The sequence below is a fragment of the Strix aluco genome, chromosome 14 (assembly GCF_031877795.1).
Source record: "Strix aluco isolate bStrAlu1 chromosome 14, bStrAlu1.hap1, whole genome shotgun sequence".
Lineage (NCBI taxonomy): Eukaryota > Metazoa > Chordata > Aves > Strigiformes > Strigidae > Strix > Strix aluco.
The window spans coordinates 22,600,858-22,623,879 of NC_133944.1; the positions used below are offsets into that span (position 1 = coordinate 22,600,858).

Below are 23,022 nucleotides of genomic sequence, written 5' to 3' on the forward strand. Positions count from 1 at the left end.
GGCTTTGCACCTCTTGGGCTGATAAGCATCCAGCATTGTCCTCCAGCAAGGAGAAAGTTGATGGCTGCAACCTTGGAGCCCCAGCAGCAGGGAGGTCTTCTCTGCTGACTCCTGGGTGCTCTGGGTGAAAGGACTGTCATGAGTTGAGCTTGCAGTGTTAGACATGCCCTCCCTGTGCTTCCTAGGGAAGCTTGTGGAAGCTTCCTTCCAAGCTTGTGGTAGAGGTGACCCTTCTCCTGCAGTTACAGGGACTCTGGGAGCTGGGGCTTTAGAAGAGTGAAGCGGTGGGGAACTGGGTAATGCAGGAGACATGCAGCCCCATCTGCCAAAATGACAGGGAGCCTTTTGTCCACCCTGGGACCCTGGCTCTGCCCTGGGCAGGCGAGGGGCCAGGGCTGGTGCTGGCACTGTCCCCGTGGGTGCCCGGAGCCACACCCTGGGCTGTGCCCAGCTCCTCTTCATGATGAGCAGGCGGCAATCCTGCCGTGTGTCACCGCCCGGCGTGGAGGCCACAGAGATGGCTGCGCTGGCTCGGAGCGTCCTAGTGACAGGGTCCAACCGGGGCATTGGGCTGGAGCTTGTGAGGCAGCTCGCCGCCAGCCCCTGGCCCCCCCAGCACATCTTTGCCACCTGCCGCCACCCTGAAGGTCCGAGAGGGAAGGTCAGTGTGGGCGCAGGGCACGGGGATGGTCCTGAGCCAGGCGGGCAAAGGGAATTCACGGTCCCCACGGCTCGCTGCTGGATTTGGCCCTGGATGGCTGGTCTGGCCGTGGGGGCAGGAGTGCTCTGGTGGGGTCTCATAACCCCCCAGACCCATGGTTATGGCTGTGCCTGACCCAGCGGGTGGGATGAGGCTGGAGGAGCAGACACGGTGCCCATGTCCTCAGTGCTTGCTCCTGGCTGCGCCGATGGCCGGCCAACCCCTTCTCCATGCTACGATCACCCAGGATGGGGGGCAGCACCTGAGCCCAGCAGCACCCTTCTCCTGATGGCTGCGGGGCTGCCACCCTGCCCCGTCCGCTGGGAATGACCCTGCACACTTTCCCCAACAAAAGCAAAGCCACTCTGGGCTGGCTCAGCTGGGGTGACCTGGGAGCAGGGGTGGGAGACCTGGCCATGCCACTGGTGACTTCTAACCCCCTCCCTTGCTCCATCATTTTGTTTCCAGGCCCTGCAAGAATTAGCTGCCCAGCACCCCAGCATCAAACTGGTCCAGCTAGGTATGGAGCAGTCTCCCTCCTTGTACCCAACATTGCTTCTAGCCCTCCGCTTGCTTTGGGGATGGGATTGGGGTCAGCTTTGTCAGGCAGCTTAATGCTGGCAGACAGGCAGCTCCAGCCCTGCCAGGCAGGGAGGGATTGGTGCACATCTGGGCAGGCTTCCCCCTCCAAGCAGAGCTGTCTTCTGGCTGGAAGCAGTCAAACCGGCTTCAGAGACCGGCAGAGGTGGGTCCGGACACCTCAGCTGAGCAAGTTTCATGGGAAAGGCATGACCTCTGTTCCCAAAGATGCTAAATACAGTGCCCGAGTTTTGGGCTGGGACATGCAGGTTCACAAAGCAAAGCAAGGCAGGGCACAGCAAGCGACATTACTGGATGGTTCCTAAGTATGAGGGTTGGTCTGGGGTCTTGGAGGTGGCCACGGTTGGCATTTCCTTCACTGCAGGTAAAATAAGGAGAAAAGAAATAGGCTAAAAGGATGCATATGGGAAATCTGGCCTTGTGATGGTGTTGGTATCCCAGGTTGATGCTCAGACCCAGAGGCAGGCTCCAGTTGGGGATGTCTACAGCCTGGACTGGGGAGATGCCCTTTCATCCTTTCCCTGCTCCCGTGGAGGCAGGCCAGATTCGGTGGCCTTTGTCAGCAGCACTGGGGAGCAGCAGGAGAAGGTTGGCAAACGGACTTGGACAGCATAGGGACATGGGGGAGAAAAGGGAGAGCAGCCAGGGCAGAGTTTGGTGTTGCCAAAGTTGGGGTATTTGCAGGCAGAAAGCTTCCAGGGTGCTGGGCAGGGATGGGGGCTCGCTGGGGAGAGCAGCGTTGGGGTGAGGCATGGGGAGATGAGGAGCATCAGGCTGAGGAATGTGATTTCCTGCAGATGTGTCTTGAGGAGGCAGACAGTGTTGTCTGAGAGAGCAGGGGCTGCTCACAGTCACTTTTTTTTTAAAGAAGAGTTGGTTAAAAAAAATATCCAAACCTAAAAGAAGTGTTTTGGGGAAGCATTTGCACCAGAATTGCCATCGCTGTAATAAGTGAGGTGGGAAGCAGCCAGAGCTTCTAAAAACTTCTGAGTATTTCCTTAGAGCAAATAATAATAAAACTGAATCAAGGCAATGCAAAGACCGTATCAGTCTCTACCTACCTATTTATTTGTTCAAAAGCACCTGAAAAGTTCAAGTCAATTTTTAGCATTTCTTAGCAAAGAAGGCATTCCTGAAGTCAGGCTTTACTAAAAAGAGGGAGCAAATCTCCCTCTTATTAATAAATAGATTATTAAAGTAGAACACCTTCTCTGTGATTAAAAATAGCATCTTTAAGATTACCTGTGAGCCCCAACTGGCAGTACATGATGGGAAGAGCACACTTTGCTCACCAAAGCATGACCAACATAAAAGGGACATCTCAAGGGGCTGACCACTAAATAAACAACTTTTACTAAAAAACGTACACCCCAAAACCCAGACTATCAATAAAGTCCTGAAATAAGCTAAAAAGCTATGAAAAATCCCACGGCAACAAAGTATTTTTAAAAAAAGAGAAGCTGCTTCAGGCTGTCTTTCTCTGTCGTAAGGAAAGGTTGGCTTCAAACCAGTAACAGGAATGCACTTTTCAGAAAGGAAAGTTAGAAATTAACTCCAAAATGCGTAAGACCTGTCGCTTCATTTTGTTGTCTCTTTCCTTCTTTCTCGTCCTTATCCTCTTATTTCTTCCAAGGAGACAAGAGTTTGTTCCTTCAGCACATCTGGCTGGCCTAGCAGTAGAAATATGCTGGTCCCACATGCCTGGCCTCTTGGAGCATTGACTCAGCGAGTCCAAACAGAGCAGTTAATCATTCACCAAAGCAGCTGAAAGATCCCTCACATGTGGTGGAGTGATGGAGCCTTGAACTCCGTTCAATCATTTTCCAAAGCAAAGTCACTAGAAAGCACCCTGTGATAAGTCCTGCAGCTGGCCATGCACATCCTCTCGAATCCCAAGGCTCCGTCCCCTCATGTATGGCAGCCCCACAGCAGATTATCTCATCAAATTCCTCCAAAACGTTTTCATGACATCTCTACGAAGGTTTGTGCTGCACGAGGCAAGGTGGTAACAAGTTCCAGGGCACTCAAATCCTTGCTTAGCACCATAAAGACACCAGGCTACTTAAAAATGCCAGGAAAAGGGATTCTTCTGCTGCCCATCAGTGTACAAAATACTCCAGGAAGGGAGTCTTCAGCCTTGCAAAACTTTGCTAACAAAGTCTTGTCTAAGCATGAGAACAAAAACACAGCTTGGGGCCTAAAGTGTTGCAAAAAAAAAGAAATCTAGCTCTGCTATTTCCCCAGACAGCAGGCTCAGATGTGTGCAGAAATGTGCACAGGGAGAAAAGGCATACTCCAACATGCCCATAGGCATGAATATTCATGGTTCTTAAGGGCTTGTTGGTGTAGTTGGGATATTAAAAGGCAATATATAAGGTTTAATGTTGGCCTAACCATCCCATTTCAGATCCTGAAGGTGTTTAGATGACCCCTTTTAAATCAACAATGGCCACTTCAGTGGGGCGAGCACCCGGTAGGGGATGCAAGTCCTAACAAGCAAACCCAAAAGCTGCAGACAAACATAAAAAATACCACTCCTATTGCTTTAGCCAAAAAATCCTGCAATTAAAGCACGGCAGATTTTTCGAAAAGATACCAATGTTTAAGTGAAGAAAAAGGCACTATAAATGCTTACCCCTGTTAGCACCATTTCAGTTGTTTCTGGTTGCTTGAGGGGGGTTGTCCCCACAACTTGGCCAGAGCATCTGTAGAGATGGGAAAGTTCAGATTCAGCGCCTGCAAACAAATACTGCGGGTTATAACCCAAAACTTTTATTATTTGTACTCACCTCAGCTCATCGGTCAGCTGTAAATCCTTGTTGGTAACAATGTGAAGCCAAAAAAAAAAAAAATCTAAATAAAAAAGAAAGAAAAGACAAAAGGATTTTTGCATAGAAATGGCTGTAAAGTTATGGGAAATTGTGCTGTGGAAGACCAATTTAGGCACATATTGTTTAAAAAGTCAAAGACAGCTCTAAATGATCAGTCAGAATAGATATCAACTAGAAAAGATCTTCATGTAGTTCAGCAATAAAGTGAATGTGCCCCCCCTATGTTAACAGCCCCTGTAGCTGCTCTGCAATACAGAAGGGCTTGAAGAACATTAGTTAGGTTGCTTCCCCAAAGATGGTGTCTACCCTTAAAATGTGCCCATCCAGCTGCGTTGACTTCTGGTGGAAATAAAACTGGGAGCCTCAGTGTGCAAGGACCGAGCATCCCTTGTGTAATCATAAGTTCCTCGAATACAGAAAGCAAATACACCTAAGTTCTTACCAGTAGCCTCCATATGACCAAAAGGGACCTGAATTGAGGTTTAATTCAGCTAAGGCTGAGAAACCAAGAGGTGAGGACAAACTGCTGCTCATTTCAATGTGGTTAACACCCTGACCTGCTAAACCCAGTCCTTTCTTTCTGGATAATGCTGGTTTAAAGAGAGCCAGCGGATGCTCCATGGCCCGCTGGAGCTCTTCTCCACTTTGCTTTTTTGCCCTGGCAGACATAGTGAACTTGCCCAGCATCCGAGGGGCCGTGCGGGCTGTGGGGTCTCATCTGAAGGACCAGGGCTTGAACCTGCTTATCAACAACGCGGGCATCAGCTCGCATGCCACACTGCGCTCCCTGGATTCACAGGAGATGCTCTCTGTGTTTGCCACCAACGTGGTTGGACCACTTCAGGTTGCCAAGGTACGTGTGGACCTTCTGGGTTTCTCTTGCTTGGGGAGATGTTCCCCATGGCAAAGGTGCCCTCAGCTGGGTGGGTTCTTGCTCTCTCGAAGGAGGCAAACTGATGGGGGCAAGACCAGGACCGCGGGTCTCCTCTGCCCAGCCCCAGCATCTCCCACGCTTCGCTCCTCCCCAGCTGCAGCTCCTGCCCACCCTGCGCTGGCTGTGCCGGCTCACTCCTGCCCTGGGGCAGGGAAAGGCTGGAGCCTGGCCCCTCCTTGGGGCGTCCTCCCCATCCCCTGCCCTTCTGCTGGGGGTGTCTGTCCAGCCGCTCGTCCACGGTCCGCGACAGAGGCCTCCAGGGCCCCTCAAGCCCGGGGCTTGTCACGTATTGACAAAGCCTTGGTGTCTTTGTGCCAGGAGTTTCTGCCGCTCCTGGAGAAGGCAGCGAAGGATGCGGGGAAGGAGGGGCTGAGCTGCAGCAGGGCCGCGGTCATCAACGTCTCCACCAAACTGGGCTCCATCGGGCTGTGCCTCGGCGTGCTGGAGGCCCCCATGTACCCGTACCGTGCCAGCAAGGTGAGGTGCCAGGGGAGGTGCTGGGGATGCTCTGCTGTGCACCGTGCCCGAGGAGGGGAGCCCATGGGGCACCCCCTGCCCCAGGCCACCCACCCTCTGCCTGGCTCTCCCAAGCGTAAGCACGGACACTGAGACAGCAGCACCCGGGACTGAGCCTTTCAGGTGGGTTGTGCCGATGCTTTAGCCCAGGGCCAAGCCCCATTGCCCACCTCCACAGCCATTTTCTGCCTGGGAAATGTCCCCCCTCCTGCCCACCCGTGCCCCGAGTCGTGCTGGCATGGCGGTGCCTCTTCCAGGCTGCCCAGAACATGGTGACGAGGTGCATGGCTGCGGAGCTCCAAGACAAGGGGATCTTGTGCACGGCCATCCATCCTGGCTGGGTGAAGACCGACATGGGAACGCAGAAGGTACTGGGCTGTGCAGAGGAGGGTCAGCAGGACCCCCGCTGTACCCCCAGCTCTCGGGGAGGGCAGGGGCACTTGGGGCAGGGGATGCTGTATGATGCTGTGGGCTGCCAGGGCCATCTGCTGGGGTGGAGCAGGCAGGGAGCAGGCAGCAAGCTGCCAAGCGTGGGGGATCGCCAGCCCTCTTCCCCCCACCCAGCACAGAGAGCAGGGGGGTGGCAGTAAGAAAAAATACCCCCAGGAGCACCAGGGGTGCTGCTCCCCAGGCTGTGCACCCTCTGCTCTGCCCAAGCCCGGCAGCTTTCCGTGCGGGTCGCAGCCCGCGGCAGTGATGCTGCGCCTTCTCCTTCTCTGCAGGCGCCGCTGACAGTGGAGCGCAGCGTGCGGGGCATCCTGGCTGTGCTGGCCAGCCTCTCGCAGGACACCTCCGGAGCCTTCCTTGACTGGGAAGGGAACAGCCTGCCCTGGTGACGGACAGACGGACGGCGCCTCTTGCCCCTGCCGCAGTCTCCCCCCGCTCGTCGGCTCGGCCCTCTGCGTGGTCCCCCTGCTCGCCCCCAGCCCGCCCCGGGCTGCCAGGGAGAGAGGAAGGCCACGGGAAGCAGCTTCTGCCCCCTTCCCCACCCCACGCACGGCCCTGCAGTGCCCCTGTACCCCCCGCCTCTGTAAACACCGGGAGCTGATGCCTCTCTGCTCCGTCTCCACACTCCCAGCCTCAAACCTCCCGGCGGAGCCCGCCGCACGCTCCCTGTGCCCTGTGTCCGTCTGTCCTGCCTGCGACCAGACATCCACCAACGGAGGGCAGAGGGCGGCTGGTCCCTGCCACCCCCAGCCCCTCGGGCACCCCAGGCTGAGCACAACCTTGGCAGGGGGGTTTCAGAAGATCTCTGGTGCCAGGAGAGGGGCTCTGCCCCGGCTCCGGTGCCTCCTGGAGGGCACGTCTCCAGAGGGCGGTCACGGTGCCACAGCACCCGCACGCTGTCACTCGTGGGGACCCCAGCGACAGCCGTGGGTTGGGTGGGTGGCTGCAGGCTCTGCCGCGGCCCGGGATGGGGAGTGGGGACACTGGGAAGGGGCCATCCCCACAAGCAGGCAGCGTGCAGCAGAGCCAGTGGCTCTCGGGCAGGGGTTTATTGAGGACGTGGGGCAGGTGGGAGCAGCGGCACAGGACCCTCTGCCAGGAGGCCCGGCCGGCGTCTCACCAGGGCACGACCTTCCCTTCCCAGTCCAGGAAGGTGCCGGTGTCCTTCTCAGAGAGGGAGGAGAGCACCTTCAGCATCCCTCCCACGCTGGCATCCACCGTCAAGGGGGGCTGCGGGGCAGAGGGGGAGAGGCAGCTCGAGCCCAAGGCCTGGCTAAGGGCTGCCCTGGAGCAGCCGGGACCAGGGGAAGGAGCCGCTCGAGGGCAAGGGGAAAGCTGCCAGCCCTGGGCAGAGGGTCCAAGCAGGGAGCCAAGGGGATGGGGGCACCAGGCACCCAGGGCCAGGGCAGGGGGAGCTGCCCAGGCAGGGATGGGGCAGGCAGGGAGGTCGTGGTCAAGGCTCAGGGCAGCAGCTCCCTCCCATGGAAAATCAGCACAGGGGCTCTGAGGGACCTGCCATGGGGAAACTCCTACCTTTTGTGATCCTGCGCCTCCCATGTCGGTTTGCACCCAACCAGGGTGGAGAGCAACGCAGAGGACGCCGTGCTGCCGGTAGCCCAGGGACTGGCACTTGGTCAGCATGTTCAGAGCAGCCTGTGAGGAGACAGGGCAGGGACGGCGGTGGGAGGGGAAGGGTGGCTGCAGGGGGACATGTGCAGACCCCACAGCTGGGGCAGAGCAGGGCAGGTGGAGGCAGCTCCCTGAGGCACAAGGTGCTGCTGCACTATCCTCATGCGGTTGCCCAGCCCAGCCAAGGGCCTGTCCCAGCACGTCCCTCCGAGGCACACCTCAGGCATGGGAATGTGCCCTGAGAGGGACCCACAGGAGCTCAGTCACAGTGCAGAGAGGTAAAGGGACTGAGGGGAGGTTGGAAGGCATTTGAGATCATGTGGAGAGGAACATGTCTGTGCTCATGCTCAGTGCAGTGTGGCAGTACCTTGCTGCAGCGGTACGAGACAGCTTGTCCATAATTCCACAAATAGACTTCCTCAATGGAGCCCCCAGAGCTGGACATGTTGATGATGGCTGCCTTGCTGCAGCTCAGCGCTGAGCTCGGGCTCCCCTGAGCAGCCTTCTTCAGCAAGGGCAGGAACGCCTGCGAGGAGAAGAGAGGACACAGGGACGTGCGCAGAGATGGCACAGGGGAGAGGACCAGCTCGTTGTTGGCATCAGCACTGAACCATCCACCACCCTCTTCCCCATGACCCAGCCCACCAGGCTCCAGCCCCTGAGCTCAGCCTGAAGCTCCATCAGCTCTCACTGACTGAGAGCCAATTGTGCACCAGAGGGGAGCCAGGACCCATCACACCAGCCCTTTGTGCCTCCCTGGAACAGCCCAGTTGAGGTGAGGGTCTCACCTGACCCAGCAGCAGGGGCCCAATCGTGTTGGTGGTGTAAACCTGCGTCATGTCCTCCAGTGTCTCGTTATCAAGTGAGATCGGCTTCATAATTGCAGCGTTGTTGATGAGGAGGTTCAGTCCTGAGCCCCCCAGGTGCTCCCCAACTCTGGCTGCAGCTGCCTTGATGCTGGCGGGGTCAGTGACTTCTGCAGAGCCAACACAGGGCGGGTCAGCGTCCCCATAGTGTCTTGAGGTCCCCTTTTCCCCCCAGACATGTGCCCTCATGGCTAGAGGTGGGCAGGAGGGATGGCAGTGCCCGGTGTGCCAACAGGCACCCACCCATCACCACGGCTTCATTCCCAGGGTGTGCGCAGCGCCTGGGCACTCGCCAGAGGAGCCGGGGCGAGGGACCCCCACCTCAGGGCACCTACCGAGTGGGATGATGACCAGGTTGGGGTGCTTGGAGGCCAAATTCTGTAACTCCTGCAAGAGAGGGGACCATGTGGGCATGGTGAGGCAGGAGGGTCTGTGCAGAACCCAGCTGCCCTGTGCCGCGGGTGCCTGGCTGCAGCTCGAGCCCTTTGCAAACCCCCACCCTGCTCCAACCTGCTGCCCTGGCACCGAGCGCTCCCGTCCCCCAGCACAACCCACTGCGTCCCAGCCCAGCCTCACCTGCGCTCGCTGTCCCTTGGGGTCCTGACAAGCTGCAAAAACCCACTTGGGTGGATTTGGCATCCCCAGGAAATGCTGGACAAGCCCCAGGCCGATTCCCTGGTTGGCCCCTGTCACCAGAACAGAGCAGACCTGTATCCCTGCCATGCTGCTCCGTTCGCTGCTGCACTGCTCTCACCCTGACTCTGAAAATGCCTTTTCCTACTCAGTTATCTTGCATTTTCCCACAAGGGCTTGCATCAGCCCATGGCTCTGGGAAATTCTCTGCCTGCGCCCCCGTCCTTTGGCTGTGGTCCATACCTGCAATCCACCTTTGCTGGCAGCCCAGGAATGATGCATAGAAGCCAAGTGTCCTGCCCACACAAGGATTGCCCTGAGCTGGATGTCTGGAGAGCTGCTCTTTGTACCTTCCCTGCTTCACCAAACTTGAGCCACTCGGTTTTCAGGGCCAGTGCTACCCCTCTTCCTGCACTGAGATGCCCCCTCCCACTGACACCCTCCTTCTTGGGACACCAGGCTCTGTCCCTCCCCTTGCCCAAGGTCAGGCAGGCAAGGGTGGACTCGCTGACGGCACACAGTGCAGTTTGTTGGTCTTAATTTGTGCAGCACCAAAGCCCGGGACATGAATGGAGCAGCTGGGACAGGTGAGTGTCCGTTGGCCATCACAACAAGCTGAAAAACCTAGAAACCCTCCAGGATCACTTGGAAACCCTCCAGACCTGACCAGAGCAACTCCTTCCTCAGGCTCTGCTCTAACAACAGCGATAGTATTTAAGTTGTAAGTGTGATAGAAGGATAAAATTCAGTTTTGTCCCCTGGGTATAACCGTGGTGTGGCTGGGAACTGGGGCTGTGCCCAGGCACACACACAGATGGACAACCAGTCCCAGCGTGGTCCAGGTACTCCCTGGCTCGTTCTTGCAGCGGCACCAGACCAACTGATGGACGGAACTCCCAGCTGCCTTCCAAGAAAAACATCTGACTGGTAGATACACGAGCTTCAGGACAGGCCTGAAGATCCCCCAGGAGCTCCTGCGGTGCCTAAAGTCAATGGAGAAGCACCACCTGTGTGTCTCCATGAGCTGATGAACGATGCAGGAAGGATCTGGGCATCGTACGGCCTCCCCAGGTGGTTCCTGCTGCAGCGTTGCCCAAATTGTGCACAGGCTGTAATAGCGGAAGATACACTTAAGATAGTTAGGAGATGTTTTGTAGGTAGTTTAGGATAATAACAACAGATCAGGCAGGTGATTGTGCAGGACTGGGTGGGTGTAAGCTTGGGGAGTCCCACCTGCTCCACCCGGAGATGCTGTTACAAGGACCTTTGCAACTGGACAGTAACCAGCCATCCCGTTCAAGAGATTTGATCTTCCATGAGCATGCTACCTTATGAAAAGATCCCAGTTGTCCTGGTTTGAGCCCAGAGGGGAACTGAGCACCTGCAGCTGCTCACCCACTCCTTCCCCCTCAGGAACAGGAAGGAGAAAACAAAACAAAAGGCTCAGGAATCAAGATAAGGACAGGGATGGATGGTTCACCCATTATGGTCGCAGGCAAAAGACAGACTCGTTAGGGGAAGAAAAAAGAAATATCAATTTAATGTAAACACCAACAACACTTAACAGTCAGAGTAGGACAGTGAGAAGTATAACCATGTCTTAAAAACACCTTCCCCCCACCCTTCCCTTCTTCCTGGATTCAGCTTTGCTCCTGATTTCTCTCCCTCCTCTGCCACAGTGGCACAGGGGGGCAGGGGGTGGGGGTTGAGTTCAGTTCACCACCCCTTGTTTCTGCTGCTCCTTCCTCCCCAGCGGGAGGACTCCTCACACTCTTCCCCTGCTCCAGCGTGGGATCCCTCTCACAGGAGACAGTCCTCCAGGAACTTCTCCAACGTCAGTCCTCCTCACACGGGCTGCAGCTCATCCCAAACTGCTCCAGAGTGGGTCCCCCCGGTGTGTTGCCATCCTGCCAGCAATGGACTGCTCCAGCGTGGGCTTCCTTCCCTTGGAGTCCTTGGCCTTCTCTGGGCACAGCCCCGTGCTCCGGCGTGGGGTCCTCCACGGGCTGCAGGTGGGTCTCTGCAGGGGCACAGCCGTCCCTCTCGCCGCAGGCTGGGGGGAGCCTCTGCTCCGTCACACCTCCCTCGCTCCTCCTCCCTTCTGCCACTGACCTTGGCGTTTGCAGAGGTGTCTCCCTCCCAACTCCCAACTCCTCCTCCCAGGTTCGCCTTCTTAAATCCCTTATCGCAGAGGCACGGCCACTGCTGCTAATTGGCCTGGTCTTGGCCAGAGGTGGGTCCAACCGGGAGCCGCGGGAGCTTCCAGAAGCTTCTCCCAGGGGCGGCTGCTGCAGCCCCCTCCCCTGCTACCAACCCCCCGCCACACACACAAACCCAACACACTCATAAATTATCTTTTTTGCTTTAAAAACAAACTTTGCTCTCTACTCTTCTGCATCGCACTAATCCGTCCTGTGGCATCTCACTGCGCTCCAGCCCACCGATGCTGCCGCACCTGATTCACGGAAAACAGACTCTACAACTCGAATAGTTATACACCAGGTACGTTTACTCCGACACCGGGGCGCAAGGGGATTTCTCCACAAAGCTTGCACACCCACCGCACATTTTACCAAAAACTTATAGAGTGTGGATATACATATTCACTGGATTACATAACACAAACTTACATGTGCATGAGTGAGGCTGGGTTAGTTCGAAAGGCTGATGTCAACAGTTTATGTTCTCTTTGCACCTGCGCATTCCCTCCTGGGGGGCGTCTTTGGGAGGAAGGCTCGTAGTCTTTCTCACCTTGTTTTTTCCCTGGAGCATGTGCAGATTCTCTTAGCCAATTTCTTGAACAACAAAAAATGTTTTTCAGCCGGTTTACTCATCCTACCTTATTTAATAGAACCAATGAAACTTCTACAATCCATTTATGGCTATCTTTACTCATTACTGAGGCCCAACTAGTTAGACTACACCTGTTCTTCAAGGACAAAAACATGATATTTTGCTGAACACTGCAGTTCTTGGTAGATTTTCACAGTAAACTGCTTTGTTTTGATGGACACAGTAGTCCTTGGTAAAATTCCACAGAACAGTCTGGGCAAGCAGGATTCTTAGCAATACTAAAAAAATACTGTAAGTAATACTATAACTTGCTAGAAGTAAGTAAATAAGTTGCTAAGCAGTTTTCTATAAATAAGTCTTAAAACAAGTAATCATTTCTCTGTATCACACCCTCCGGCCTGGGGATGAAAAGTCCCCGACCAGACCGAGCCAGGAGTGTCACGGCCCGGTTCCAGCCCCGACCTGCACCAGGGGAGGTGTTTTGGGACGACACGTGCCTGAACATTTCCCGGTTTGTTTGCCCGGTTTGAGCAGGTAAGTGGCTTTAACACCTTAAGAGGAGGCGAACTGCGGGTAAGCGCGATGAGGAAGGGAGCTTCTTCCCCTGCGCAGCACCTCGGGAGAACCCGGGGCTGCTTCGAGCTCTTGGGGCCGAAACTAAAGGGAAGAATATAAAAGCAAAGTCGTGTTTCGGTGGCGGGTTGGGCGTCACGCGTGACCCGCGGGAAGCGGTAACAAAGTCGGCGCAACGGGGAGAAGCGGGTGTGCGCCCCGGAGGGGCCTGGGGGAGCGCGGGGAGCCTGCGGGGGGGCTGGGCCGGGGCTGGGCGGCGCCTAGGCCGGGGTTGGGGCCTAGGCCGGGCTCCGCCAGCCGCCCCGCCCCGCCCCGGCCGCTGGGCGCCGTCGCCGCTTCCTCTTCCGGGGCGGCCGGGCCTGGCTGCCTGCGCGGGGCCATGGCGGCGGCGGCGGCGGCGGCGGCGTGTCCCGGCCGGGCTGGCGCGGGGCAGCATCTGGTGCTGGGGCCCAGGTGAGCCGGGGGTGGTCGGGCACGGCAGCCCTGCCCGTCCCACAGCGTGCCCGTCCCAAAGCCTGCCTAGCCCAAAGCCTGCCCATCCCAAAGCCTGCCTAAACTAAAGCGTGCCCGTCCCAAAGCCTGCCTAACCTAAAGCGTGCCCGTCCCAAAGCTGCCTAACCTAAAGCGTGCCCATCCCAAAGCCTGCCTAGCCCAAAGCGTGCCCATTCCAAAGCCTGCCTAACCTAAAGCGTGCCCATCCCAAAGCCTGCCTAACCTAAAGCGTGCCCATCCCAAAGCCTGCCTAACCTAAAGCGTGTCCATCCCAAAGCCTGCCTAGCCCAAAGCGTGCCCATCCCAAAGCCTGCCTAACCTAAAGCGTGCCCATCCCAAAGCCTGCCTAGCCCAAAGCGTGCCCATCCCAAAGCCTGCCTAGCCCAAAGTGTGCCCGTCCCAAAGCCTGCCTAACCTAAAGCGTGCCCATCCCAAAGCCTGCCTAACCTAAAGCGTGTCCATCCCAAAGCCTGCCTAACCTAAAGCGTGCCCGTCCCAAAGCCTGCCTAACCTAAAGCGTGCCCGTCCCAAAGTCTGCCTAGCCCAAAGCGTGCCCGTCCCAAAGCCTGCCTAACCTAAAGCGTGCCCGTCCCAAAGCCTGCCTAGCCCAAAGCCTGCCTGTCCCAAAGCCTGCCTAACCTAAAGCGTGCCCATCCCAATGCCTGCCTAGCCTAAAGCATGCCCATCCCAAAGCCTGCCTGCCCTCAAATCCTGCCTATCCCAGCCCCTCTGCACAGCTCTTATCTGGCAAAGAGAGACCCCTTCCCCCTTTTATAGTTAAAAGAGCGATGGTTAAGTCCTGAGCACAGAAAAATAATTTTTGGGGGATAATAAACAATAGGGAAAGAGGTAGAAAAAGTTCTGAACTGGGTGGGAGACTTGCAAAAGGCTTTCCCCAGCCCACACGCAGCTCCGGAGCCCGCTGATGTCCCCGCTCCAGCGCACGAGCGGGATGCTGCAGGACCGACGTGCCCCCAGCAGCATGGCTCCCTTAGGATGCGTGACCTTGCAAAGAAGTGGGGCGATTTGGGCTGGATTTGAGTCACCTCCTGGGGTTGTGGCTGTGTTTGGCATGCAAAACTGTTCACGGGATGATGGAGCTTTACTGCGTTCCGCTCTTATGATTTGGTGCCTTTTCTCTCATAGTTTTGTGTATGAGGGCAAGATGTCTTCTCCTAAAGTCTACATCCTGCAGCCTTGGATTACCAACCTGTTGGTGAACTACGAGCAGCTGGATGACAGTGACACTCTCCTGGCTGGGCAGGTCCTGCGGGTACGTACCGAGAGGGACTGTTCTAACGTGCTCCAACAGCATTTGAAATCCAAATTCCTGAAAGTGTTCAGCGGTTCCCAATTCAGTGGCTGTGTATGGGCGACCCTCCTTGAAGTCCCCGATTATATATTTTTTTTTTTGAGGTGGAGGAGCTTTGCTTTGCCCACTTCTGGCAGCTTTGGCCGATTTTTGCACCTCTGGTAGGTGTACCCTGCTCTTGTCCAAGGAATTTGCGGTCTCCAAGGTCATCTTGTCTCCTAGACTCACCCTCACAGGCTGCCTTGCCTTCCTCCTTCTCCTCTTCACATCCTGTCTTTCCTTGTACCATGCCAGTTGGTGGGTGGTCCTGACAGTGGGTAGCAGGAGCAGAAGCAGGAGCTGCTGAGGTGTCTGAAGCCTTGTCCTGTCTGGTGGTGAGCCTTGGTGGCACCATGAGCTCATTCTCCCCTGGATGCTGGCTCTTCCAGAAGAGCCTGTTGCATGGTGATTTAGGGGCTCTGAGGCACCAAACCCGCTCCTGCGTCATGCCTGGAGAGCTTTTTGTGCAGCATTGGCGATGGTTTTGACATATGATCTGCTCTACGTGGCAGGATGGAGCTTTAATCAGGGGACTTTTGCCTGTTTGAGGCCTGATGGGCAGCGGGAAGAAAACAGGAAGAAAACAACCGAGCGGAGTCAGTGCTGCTGATCATTAGCTGTGGACTTGAAGGGTTTGGATGAAGATGCTGTGAGACAACTGGGTGGACAAGCAGACATGGGACCTGACAGGCACAGCGTGCTGTTCCTGCCTGTTGTGGTTTGAGCCCAGAGGGAAACTGAGCACCATGCAGCCACTCGCTCACTCCTTCCCCCTCAGCAATGAGAAGGAGAAAATAAAACAAAAAGCCTTGGGAATTGAGATAAGGACAGGGAGGGATGACTCACCCATTATGGTCACCAAAAGACTGACTTCTTAGGGGAAGAAAAAAGAAATACCAATTTAATTCAAGCCCCAAAACCAACAACACTCAACAATGAAACAGAGTAGGACAGTGAGAAGTACAACCACATCTTAAAAACACCTTCCTCCACCCCTCCCTTCTTCCTGGGCTCAGCTTTGCTCCTGATTTCTCTCCCTCCTCCCTCACAGCAGTGCAGGGGATGGGGGTTGTGGTCAGTTCATCGCCCGTTGTCTCTGCTGCTCCTTCCTCCTCAGGGGGAGGACTCCTCACACTCTTCCCCTGCTCCAGCGTGGGGTCCCTCTCATAGGAAACAGTCCTCCAGGAACTTCTCCAATGTGAGTCCTTCTCGTGGGCTGCAGCTCTTCCCAAACCGCTCCAGCATGGGTTCCTCCCGTGTGTTGCAGTCAGCCCAGTCCCCTCTCCCAACCAGGAGACCTTGTGCCTGGGCTAATAAAGACCCAGCAGTTAATGAGTGGATCCCCCTTTGGATTTGAGGAATTAATTGGGAGAGTTTCTTCAGTGTGACTACTCTCTAGCCTACACCCACTTGAGTCCTCCACAATGAATGAAGTTTGGGAGCGTGTCTTGAGCAGCAGAGCCTTTGCCCAGCTTGGTTTGGGCTCCAGCTATGCTTACCTTCTTCTCTGTTTCAGAACTATAACTTCCAAACCTACCCTTTTCTTTATCTTGTTTTTTACCCAGTGCTGTGAGCAGCCCTGCCTGCTGCTGAGGCTGGTGCTCTCTTGCAGCCTGTGCTAAGCCACTCTGCCTCTTCTGGGAATCCAGAGTTGCCCGTAGTGAGCGAGCACGCGGTGGGACTGGCCACTTGCATGCTGGGCTTCTCCCACCAGGGCCAGTGGGGACTGCTGGTGGCTGAGCTGTGATACCCACGGGAGCAGGATCCTGGTGGCATGGGCATCCTTCAGCCCAGCAGCAAGCCTTGTTGGCTTGGACAGGGAATTAATGCAGTGGGATTGGCAGGCCCTTCGTGTCGGAAGGTCCCAGCTAATGATGACAGGTCTTTTTAGCATGGTGGGCACCTATTAAAGGACATATGCACACCTCTTGTCAAATGGAGGTGGCGTTCATGCGTGATGGGACACGTCTCCGTGTCCCACCATCAGCCGTCAGGTGAATGATGTGCATGACCTGTGTCACCAAATTGTAGGTGTGGACTGGGAGAAGCCCAGCCAGGGCTGTAGGGATTGGGGCAGGCCAGGACTGATCCACAGCTCCCAGCCCAGGCAGAAGGCAGGTACGAGACTTGGAGGAGCAGTTTATTGCTTTCCTCAGGGGTTACTTTGACCCAGCATGGACATGACTTAGTACAGGCTCAGGGCTTCTATACCAGGAGCTTCATTCAGAAGAAGGGGACGGCTGTAGCAATCCTGCTGGTTACTGCTGCTTTCTGTCTCCCTCTGCTTTTCAGAGGAGCACATGTCCCCAGCCTGCCCAGATCCCTTTTGCCTGGATTCTTGATGCTGGTTTGGGTAAAAAAAAGCTTGGTTGTGGCTTCTCTCCCACCTTGCCTTTGATTGCTCTCACACAATGTGGCGTGTCAGGGAAGGTTTAGACTGGACATTAGGAAAAAATTTTTCACAGAAAGAGTGATCAGACAGTGGAATAGGCTGCCCAGGGAGGGGGTGGAGTCACCATCCCTGGGTGTGTTTAAGGGTCATTTGGATGAGCTGTGGGGGGATGTGGTGTAGGGGAGAACTTTGTAGAGTCGGGCTGATGGTTGGACTCGATGATCCCGAGGGGCTTTTCCAACCTGAATGATTCTGTGATTCTGTGTCCCTTATACTGTCTTGGTGTGGAGCCTGCTCAGTCCAGTCAGGAGGCTCGGGCACATACTGGACCCCTTGGCCTTGGGGTAAGCGTTAACCCCTGGCTTCACAGTGAATGGTGACCTTCTGTCCTAAAGGTCAGGGCTCTCAGCCAGGCATGGTGTTCTGTCTTTGTTCACAGAAGTGAGATTTCTTTTTTCCCCCTCCCCAATCTCTTAATAGGTTTTGAGTGACTCAACTGCTCCAGGCGAACCTGGGGCCCTCCAAGATGCCGTCCTACAGGTCTCAGATGGGCCCTACTACATCCGCGTGGTCATTACGCCCGAAGCTCTGCAGGCGGAGGAAAAGTGGGTTCCACCGTGACTCGGCTGTGGCTGGGACAGCAGTTCTCCACAGCTGCTAGTGGGGCTCCTGACTGGTCTTGTTTCAGGTTGTGTTAAGCTAAAGCAATCACGGGGTGGGGAGTCTGTGTGAAAGATCTGCTAAGAGAAGAAAGCCAGAATGCTGATGCTCTGGTTTCAGCTGGCTAGGATGGGCAGGGATCCATGGCAGAAGCTGCAATGTCAAGTACACGTGATTAGAAAGGACTAAAGAGCCCGTGGGCTTTATGAAAGGAGCCAGAGCATTAGCGATGGTAGCCTGGGCTTCTCCTTCAGTGCTTTCCTTAGTTTCCCCATTTGGACACCCCTAGGCAGGGTGCTGGTGGCAGAGCCAGGGATAAGCAGCAGGAATAAATTGCAGGAACCAGGAGCCCTTGGTCCCTGAGATGTGTTCCAGCATGCCCCGGCGTGGTTGGCATAGCTGTTGGGAGAGCTACTGTGTGTCTGGGTGGTCCAGCTCCATTCTTCATCTCTCCAAGATGTTCCTGCTCTGCTCTTTTTCTAGCACCCACATGCAGGTCAGGCTTTCCAGCCTTATTTGCAGAATTATCGTCTTGCAGAAGTACACGGTGTGTTTCCGAGAGGAGGCCAGATTGGTAAGTGGAGGATTGATGGTAGAGCTGGGGTGGGTGCATGGGTGCTCGCTGGAGGTGGCAGCAGAGAGGGGACTGCAGAAGTGCCTTATGGCCTCCCATTTTCCCTGCAGGAGGACTGTGAGTTTTACCTCACGACCCAGCAGTTCATCGTGCTGCCCATGGAGAGGCAGAGGATAGAGTCATCCAACGGGTACGGCCCACGGGGCGGGCTGGGAGCTCTGCTCTGGGGGGGGCTTCCTCATCTTCCCGGAGCAGCGCTGACCCTGGGAGTCCTGGTGTGACCTGGTTGTGGTGGGGACTTTTTGCTCTTTGAAAGAGGAATTGTCTCCATCGCAAGCTGTGAAGGAAGATGGGGATTCGGAGGGGATCGGTAACGGACTCTTCTCTTGCTGCAGGAACCAGGAGCCCTCTGTGATGCGGAAGATAAAGGAGCTCTGGCTGTAAGTACAGGGCTGGCCATTGCTGGGGGATGTATCCAGACACACTGCAGGCTCTGACTGGGGTGAGAGCGGGCTGGCAAGGGTTATGGCAGCTCCTGGTTAACCTGTAGGATGTGACAGAGCTGAGTAGACCATGCGAAGGGAGAGTCTGGTGGTGCAGAAGGCTCTCCATCCCTAGCCTCTTCCTCTGAGCTGGCAGAGCTGTGAGGAAACACCCGTGGGGAACCCGTGGGCAGCGTGGCTGGGTGGATGAGCCCTGCACAGCTCATTCTTCACTCCATGCTTGGAGACCCAACTCTGGAGATCCTCAGGGGTCTCTGTCAGTCCATCTCCAGGAGCAAGGCTCTCTGATGGCTGTTCCTGGGATACTGGGCAGAGGCTGGTGGCCAGATCCAGCGCCCAGTGGGGAATCCACTGCTTCCACAAGCTGCTTCTCCCAAGCCAGGGTGACTGAGATCCCAAGCCGATCTGTGACTGAGAGCTGCAAAGAGCTGCTGGCCTGTGTGTGCCTCAGCCCTAACCTACCTTTGTCTTCTCCTTGGTCATTGCAGGAGGAGTCTTGCTCTGAAGAATGCTCCCAGTTCAGGTAAAGGGTTGTGGGGGGCATGCGATGGTCTGGCTGCCTGGTGGGGCTCCTGGCTCTCCTCAGCTTGGTCCATGTTAGGCAGAGGTAGCACAGACCTGACCCGATGTCACAAGGCAACGTTGTTAGGCCCAAAGCAGGACAAGATGGTGCTGACAACTAAAGCAATGTGGGCCATTGCACGGCCTTGCTCACGCTGCTGCTTCAGGAAAGATAGTTTTTAGAAGCAAAGGATATGCAGAATTTAGTGTGTTTCCACAGGTTTCAGTGTACATGACAGTCATGCAGCAGAGTAGAAGCATTTGCAAGTAAGGCTTGCCTGAATTAAGGTGTCTTCTCCACTGACGTTCACGTGTTCTTGCTCCAGAGCCATCCATCTCTCAGCTGATCGATGCTATAGGACAGAACCAGCTGGAGGTTTTGAAGGAAAATGCTGAGAAATGCTTGGATTTACGTACGCAGAAGGAGGTGCCAGTGGTGGTGAAGGATGAGGTTCCCGTCACCCAGTGGGAGGCACAGCGCAAGGAGGAGGTCAGTCTGTCTGCTGTGACCGTCTGAGACTGGCCTGTGACAGCTTATGGTGCTCTGGAGGGGTGGGAGAAGGAAGGGGAAAGTCTGTGGGCAGAGCTGAGATTTGCTGGGGAGAGAGGTGGTGGTCAGCTGCCAGTTACGGGTGGGCTTCTGCATCTCGAGTGGGACTGTGAAAACCACAGAATGTGTCTCATTTCAGAAGGGTGAGGACGTCTTCACGGTTCCGGCCAACACCCTGGTGATCTCTCCTGAGGAGAAGACAGTTGTTTGTGATGCTTCCAAGGCAGGTCAGTAGGGTGGCTTCATCTGCAGGGGAGACGGGTGGGCAGCTTGGTACCTGAGCATGCAAAATAAGGGTCTCCCTGGGGTGGGGAGAGGACATTGCTCTGGCTGTGCAGTGTGCTGGGATGGGACCAGCAGTGTCCCTTTCATTGCAGACACAAGCGAAGCAACTGCTGGGAACAGTGGTGATGACGGGATGGTGTCCGGTGACCTGAGTGTCACATTCCAAGCCAGCCGTGAGTAGTGGGACCTCCAGATCCCATCCAGCCTCTTAGTAGTTTCCTCTGCAGATGGCTCAGCCCATCTGCTCCTTGGATCAAGCGGAGGAGGTACCAGCATGGCCATGTCTTTGGGAGACCAGGACTCCCAGCCCTGCCTGGTCCCATTCCTGCAGCCTCCTGAAGCTGAGCAGCTTTGGTTCCTTGTGCTGGGAGCATGACAAGTGATTTTGATTTTGTCCATCACAGAGCCTGAGTCTCCTGCCTGAGTGTGGGCTTTTGTCTGGCTGTGGTTCAGCACTGGGACGGGCTTGTGTCACCTCACTGGGCTTGATGTCACCATGCTTTGCTGCAGAAGTACCTGCAGGAGCTCCACATAGAGAGGGAGCTGTTGTCCTGGACAGTGCAGGGTGTAGGTGGTCTTCCTCCACCTGCCTGCTCTCTGGGAAGTGTCTGCCTCTCTGCTGCCTGCTACAGGGGCTGGCTGAGGTCATGAAAGGAGTCTGTCTGGAGTACACCCTAGTTTTGGTTGGAGAGGGCTCTTGGAGCTCCCCTCAAGTGCTCTCGTTGTCCGAGACGCTATGCACAGTTCTTTGTAGCCGCCGCAGGGTTGGGAGCGGGCAGCTGCTTTCTTAGCCAAAATCAACTCTCTGACCTGATCGTTGCAGCCACTGAGTCAACAGCCTTGTCAGAGAACTCGGAGGACAACCCCTGGAACAATCTTCCCCCAATATCTTTGACCCTGAACTCTTCAGATGGTGAGTCCCTGTGCCCCAGGGCACGTAGCCTGCCTTGCAGGCAGGTGGCAACCCCTCTCCTCTCACTGTGTGACCATGTAGCTCCTGGATGCTGGCTTTTTTTCCCCTGCTCTAAAAGTAGTGCTGCACTGTTCCAGTGGCCCTGTGCCTGCATCATTCCAGCTCCTGTGTTCTCCTGCCCAACGCAACGTGCTGGAGCAGGTCCCACCACTAGCTGTCTGCCTGAGCTGACCATGCATTTTCTCTTACCAGAGAAGAACTTCACACACGAAGTTTCACTGAACACCGAGGAAGATGTGGGTGCTGACAGCAACACCCCTGACTTGCTGGAACCATGTAGCCAGGACTTTCCCGAGGCCTTGCCGCAGGAAGAGCTGGTGCAGACCTCCTCTCCCTCCCTGCTCTGCTCCTACAGCAACGCCAGCCCGGTGGAGACCGGCACCCCCCAGGCAGCATCAGCTGTGGAGACAGCCTGTGATGCCTCCTCTGCTGCTCAAGGCCCGCAGGTATCGGGGGGCTCCCAGGCCACCCCGCCATCTCTTTCGCCAGCTTTTCCCGTCTTGCCCAGCAGCCGCTTGAAATCCCTGCCCGAAGGGTTGCCTCACAGGGAGCGGGCGGACTCCAGTGGCACAGCTTTCCCTCCGGATACCTTGAAGTGTGGTCCGGCTCGTGCCAGGAGTGAGGGAGGAGATGCTGCGGGTGCCAAGAGAAAGCTGCTGTCAGGAGATGGCAAGGCCCTGCCAGCCCTTGGTGGGCCGCAGCATCCTGGAAGTGACCTACGGGGCAGGGGGAGAGACAGGAGCAGGAAGCTGGAGCCTGTGAGCATACGGAGGGTGAAGAAGAGCAGAAAGGATGGGACAGGGCTACGGCACGGAAAGGAGCTCTCTGAGGAGGAGGAGGAAGAGCAAGCATCCCCAGTGAGTGGCCCCAGCTCCAGGCCGGAGCAGCGCAGAGCTCTGCAGCCGGTAAAGATGAAGAAGCTGGTGGGGTCCCCTAAGGGGGGGGGGGTGGTCCCTGGGAGGTTCTCTGTGTCCCCCCACTGCTGGTGTCTGTGCCCAAGGCCTTTTCTCACCTGGCTTGTAGGGATGGGGAGGTGAAAGCAGGTGTTGATAGAGATGGTGGCCCCAACCCTCCTGAAGGAGGATCTGGGGCACTGGGTGAAGATGTGGTTGAGCCCGAGCTGGGTGGGAACAACACTTGCTAGAGCATCTTCCAGCTCTCTGGGTCAAGTGAGATTGGAAGAGCAGAAAACGATGGAGGGAGAGACTCCAGAGTGTTCCTAGGTGTATCGGGGTCTCGGGCTGTGTGGTGGGGCTGTGCTCTGGGCTTTGTGGCTGGGACAGACCAGCCTCACCCTCCCCTTTGCTTCTACAGTACGTGCACGAGAAGCCGGTCCAGTACAGATACGAGGCACCGAGCCCCGAGCTCTGCGAGCAGATAAGATCTGTCAGGTCAGTGCAGCGATGGCCTCGGATGGCCCTCCCTTGTCCCCTCCACGGCTGGCCCCGTGGGATGCGGGTGTTGCTGCTTGCATCCCTGCAGCGGATCCCCAAACTCTGCCTTGCCCCTTGTCACCGGGCTGCCCTGGCCCGCGGCAGCGTGTCCCCAGCTGGGTCCCTCCTCACCCCAGCTCCCCCGGTCTGGTTTTGCAGGATCTCGAAGGCGATGCTGAAGTGGGCGTGCTGGATGCTCACGGAGAGGGAGGTGGACTCCTGAGCTCAGCCCATCCTTCGTTTTTTTCACTGGTTCAGGCAAAACAATTTAGGGCTGCAGTTAGGGGAGGGATGGGGGGGGATACCAGGACCCCTGTCCCCAGGGGGGCCGTTGAGTGCGTTGACCTGGCTGCAGAGACCCTGGCTCCAGCGATGCTGGGAACGTGACCTGTTGTAGGCCAGCAGCCTCAGTGCTGAGAGGGGAAAAAAGCATCCATTCAGGGATGCCTGTGCGTGAGCTGGCATCCCTCCCCCACCTCTCCCTCCTTTCCAAACGCCCCAGCCCAGCAGCTGGGGATAAGAGGTGACCTGGTGTCACCATAGCAGGGGTGACAGTGATAGCAGAGGCCCCTCCACCTGATCCCCACTCTGAAGGCAGGGCAGGAGTTTGGACATTTTATTGATTGGTTTAGGTAGGGTCCTGCACTGTTCATTACAAAAAAAATATCCCACAGGGTTATGCTGTAGAAATTAAAAATTGTATATTTTTTAAATACACAGCTCTTG

At 56.2% G+C, this 23,022-nt stretch overlaps 3 protein-coding genes across 5 annotated transcripts; 2 read left to right on the top strand and 1 right to left on the bottom strand.

Moving 5' to 3' along the window:
• Positions 1 to 445: 445 nt before the first annotated feature.
• Positions 446 to 6,417, top strand: LOC141929821 (C-signal-like). Its single transcript, XM_074839765.1, has 6 exons — positions 446 to 661; positions 1,169 to 1,220; positions 4,797 to 4,984; positions 5,384 to 5,542; positions 5,839 to 5,949; positions 6,304 to 6,417. The coding sequence occupies exons 1-6, from the start codon at positions 461 to 463 to the stop codon at positions 6,415 to 6,417; spliced, it is 825 nt and encodes a 274-aa protein (XP_074695866.1). The 5' UTR covers positions 446 to 460.
• A 727-nt stretch (positions 6,418 to 7,144) lies between these two features.
• Positions 7,145 to 9,246, bottom strand: LOC141929817 (C-signal-like). The gene is made up of 6 exons (XM_074839761.1): positions 9,100 to 9,246; positions 8,859 to 8,910; positions 8,446 to 8,633; positions 8,025 to 8,183; positions 7,562 to 7,681; positions 7,145 to 7,258 (listed from the first exon to the last, which is right to left on the bottom strand). The coding sequence occupies exons 1-6, from the start codon at positions 9,244 to 9,246 to the stop codon at positions 7,145 to 7,147; spliced, it is 780 nt and encodes a 259-aa protein (XP_074695862.1).
• Positions 9,247 to 12,872: 3,626 nt separating this feature from the next.
• ACD (ACD shelterin complex subunit and telomerase recruitment factor) lies at positions 12,873 to 23,009 on the top strand. Of its 3 annotated transcripts, none has more exons than XM_074839735.1 (14): positions 12,873 to 12,975; positions 14,161 to 14,287; positions 17,238 to 17,362; positions 17,901 to 17,991; positions 18,102 to 18,181; positions 18,387 to 18,431; positions 18,983 to 19,017; positions 19,382 to 19,545; positions 19,745 to 19,832; positions 19,983 to 20,063; positions 20,714 to 20,803; positions 21,056 to 21,768; positions 22,178 to 22,254; positions 22,456 to 23,009. In XM_074839735.1, the coding sequence occupies exons 1-14, from the start codon at positions 12,902 to 12,904 to the stop codon at positions 22,517 to 22,519; spliced, it is 1,854 nt and encodes a 617-aa protein (XP_074695836.1). In that variant the 5' UTR covers positions 12,873 to 12,901; the 3' UTR covers positions 22,520 to 23,009. The 3 variants fall into 3 exon arrangements, with proteins under 3 accessions (XP_074695836.1, XP_074695838.1, XP_074695839.1); XM_074839737.1 differs by having other exon boundaries at positions 21,056 to 21,720; XM_074839738.1 differs by lacking the exon at positions 19,983 to 20,063.
• The last annotated feature ends 13 nt before the right edge of the window (positions 23,010 to 23,022 follow it).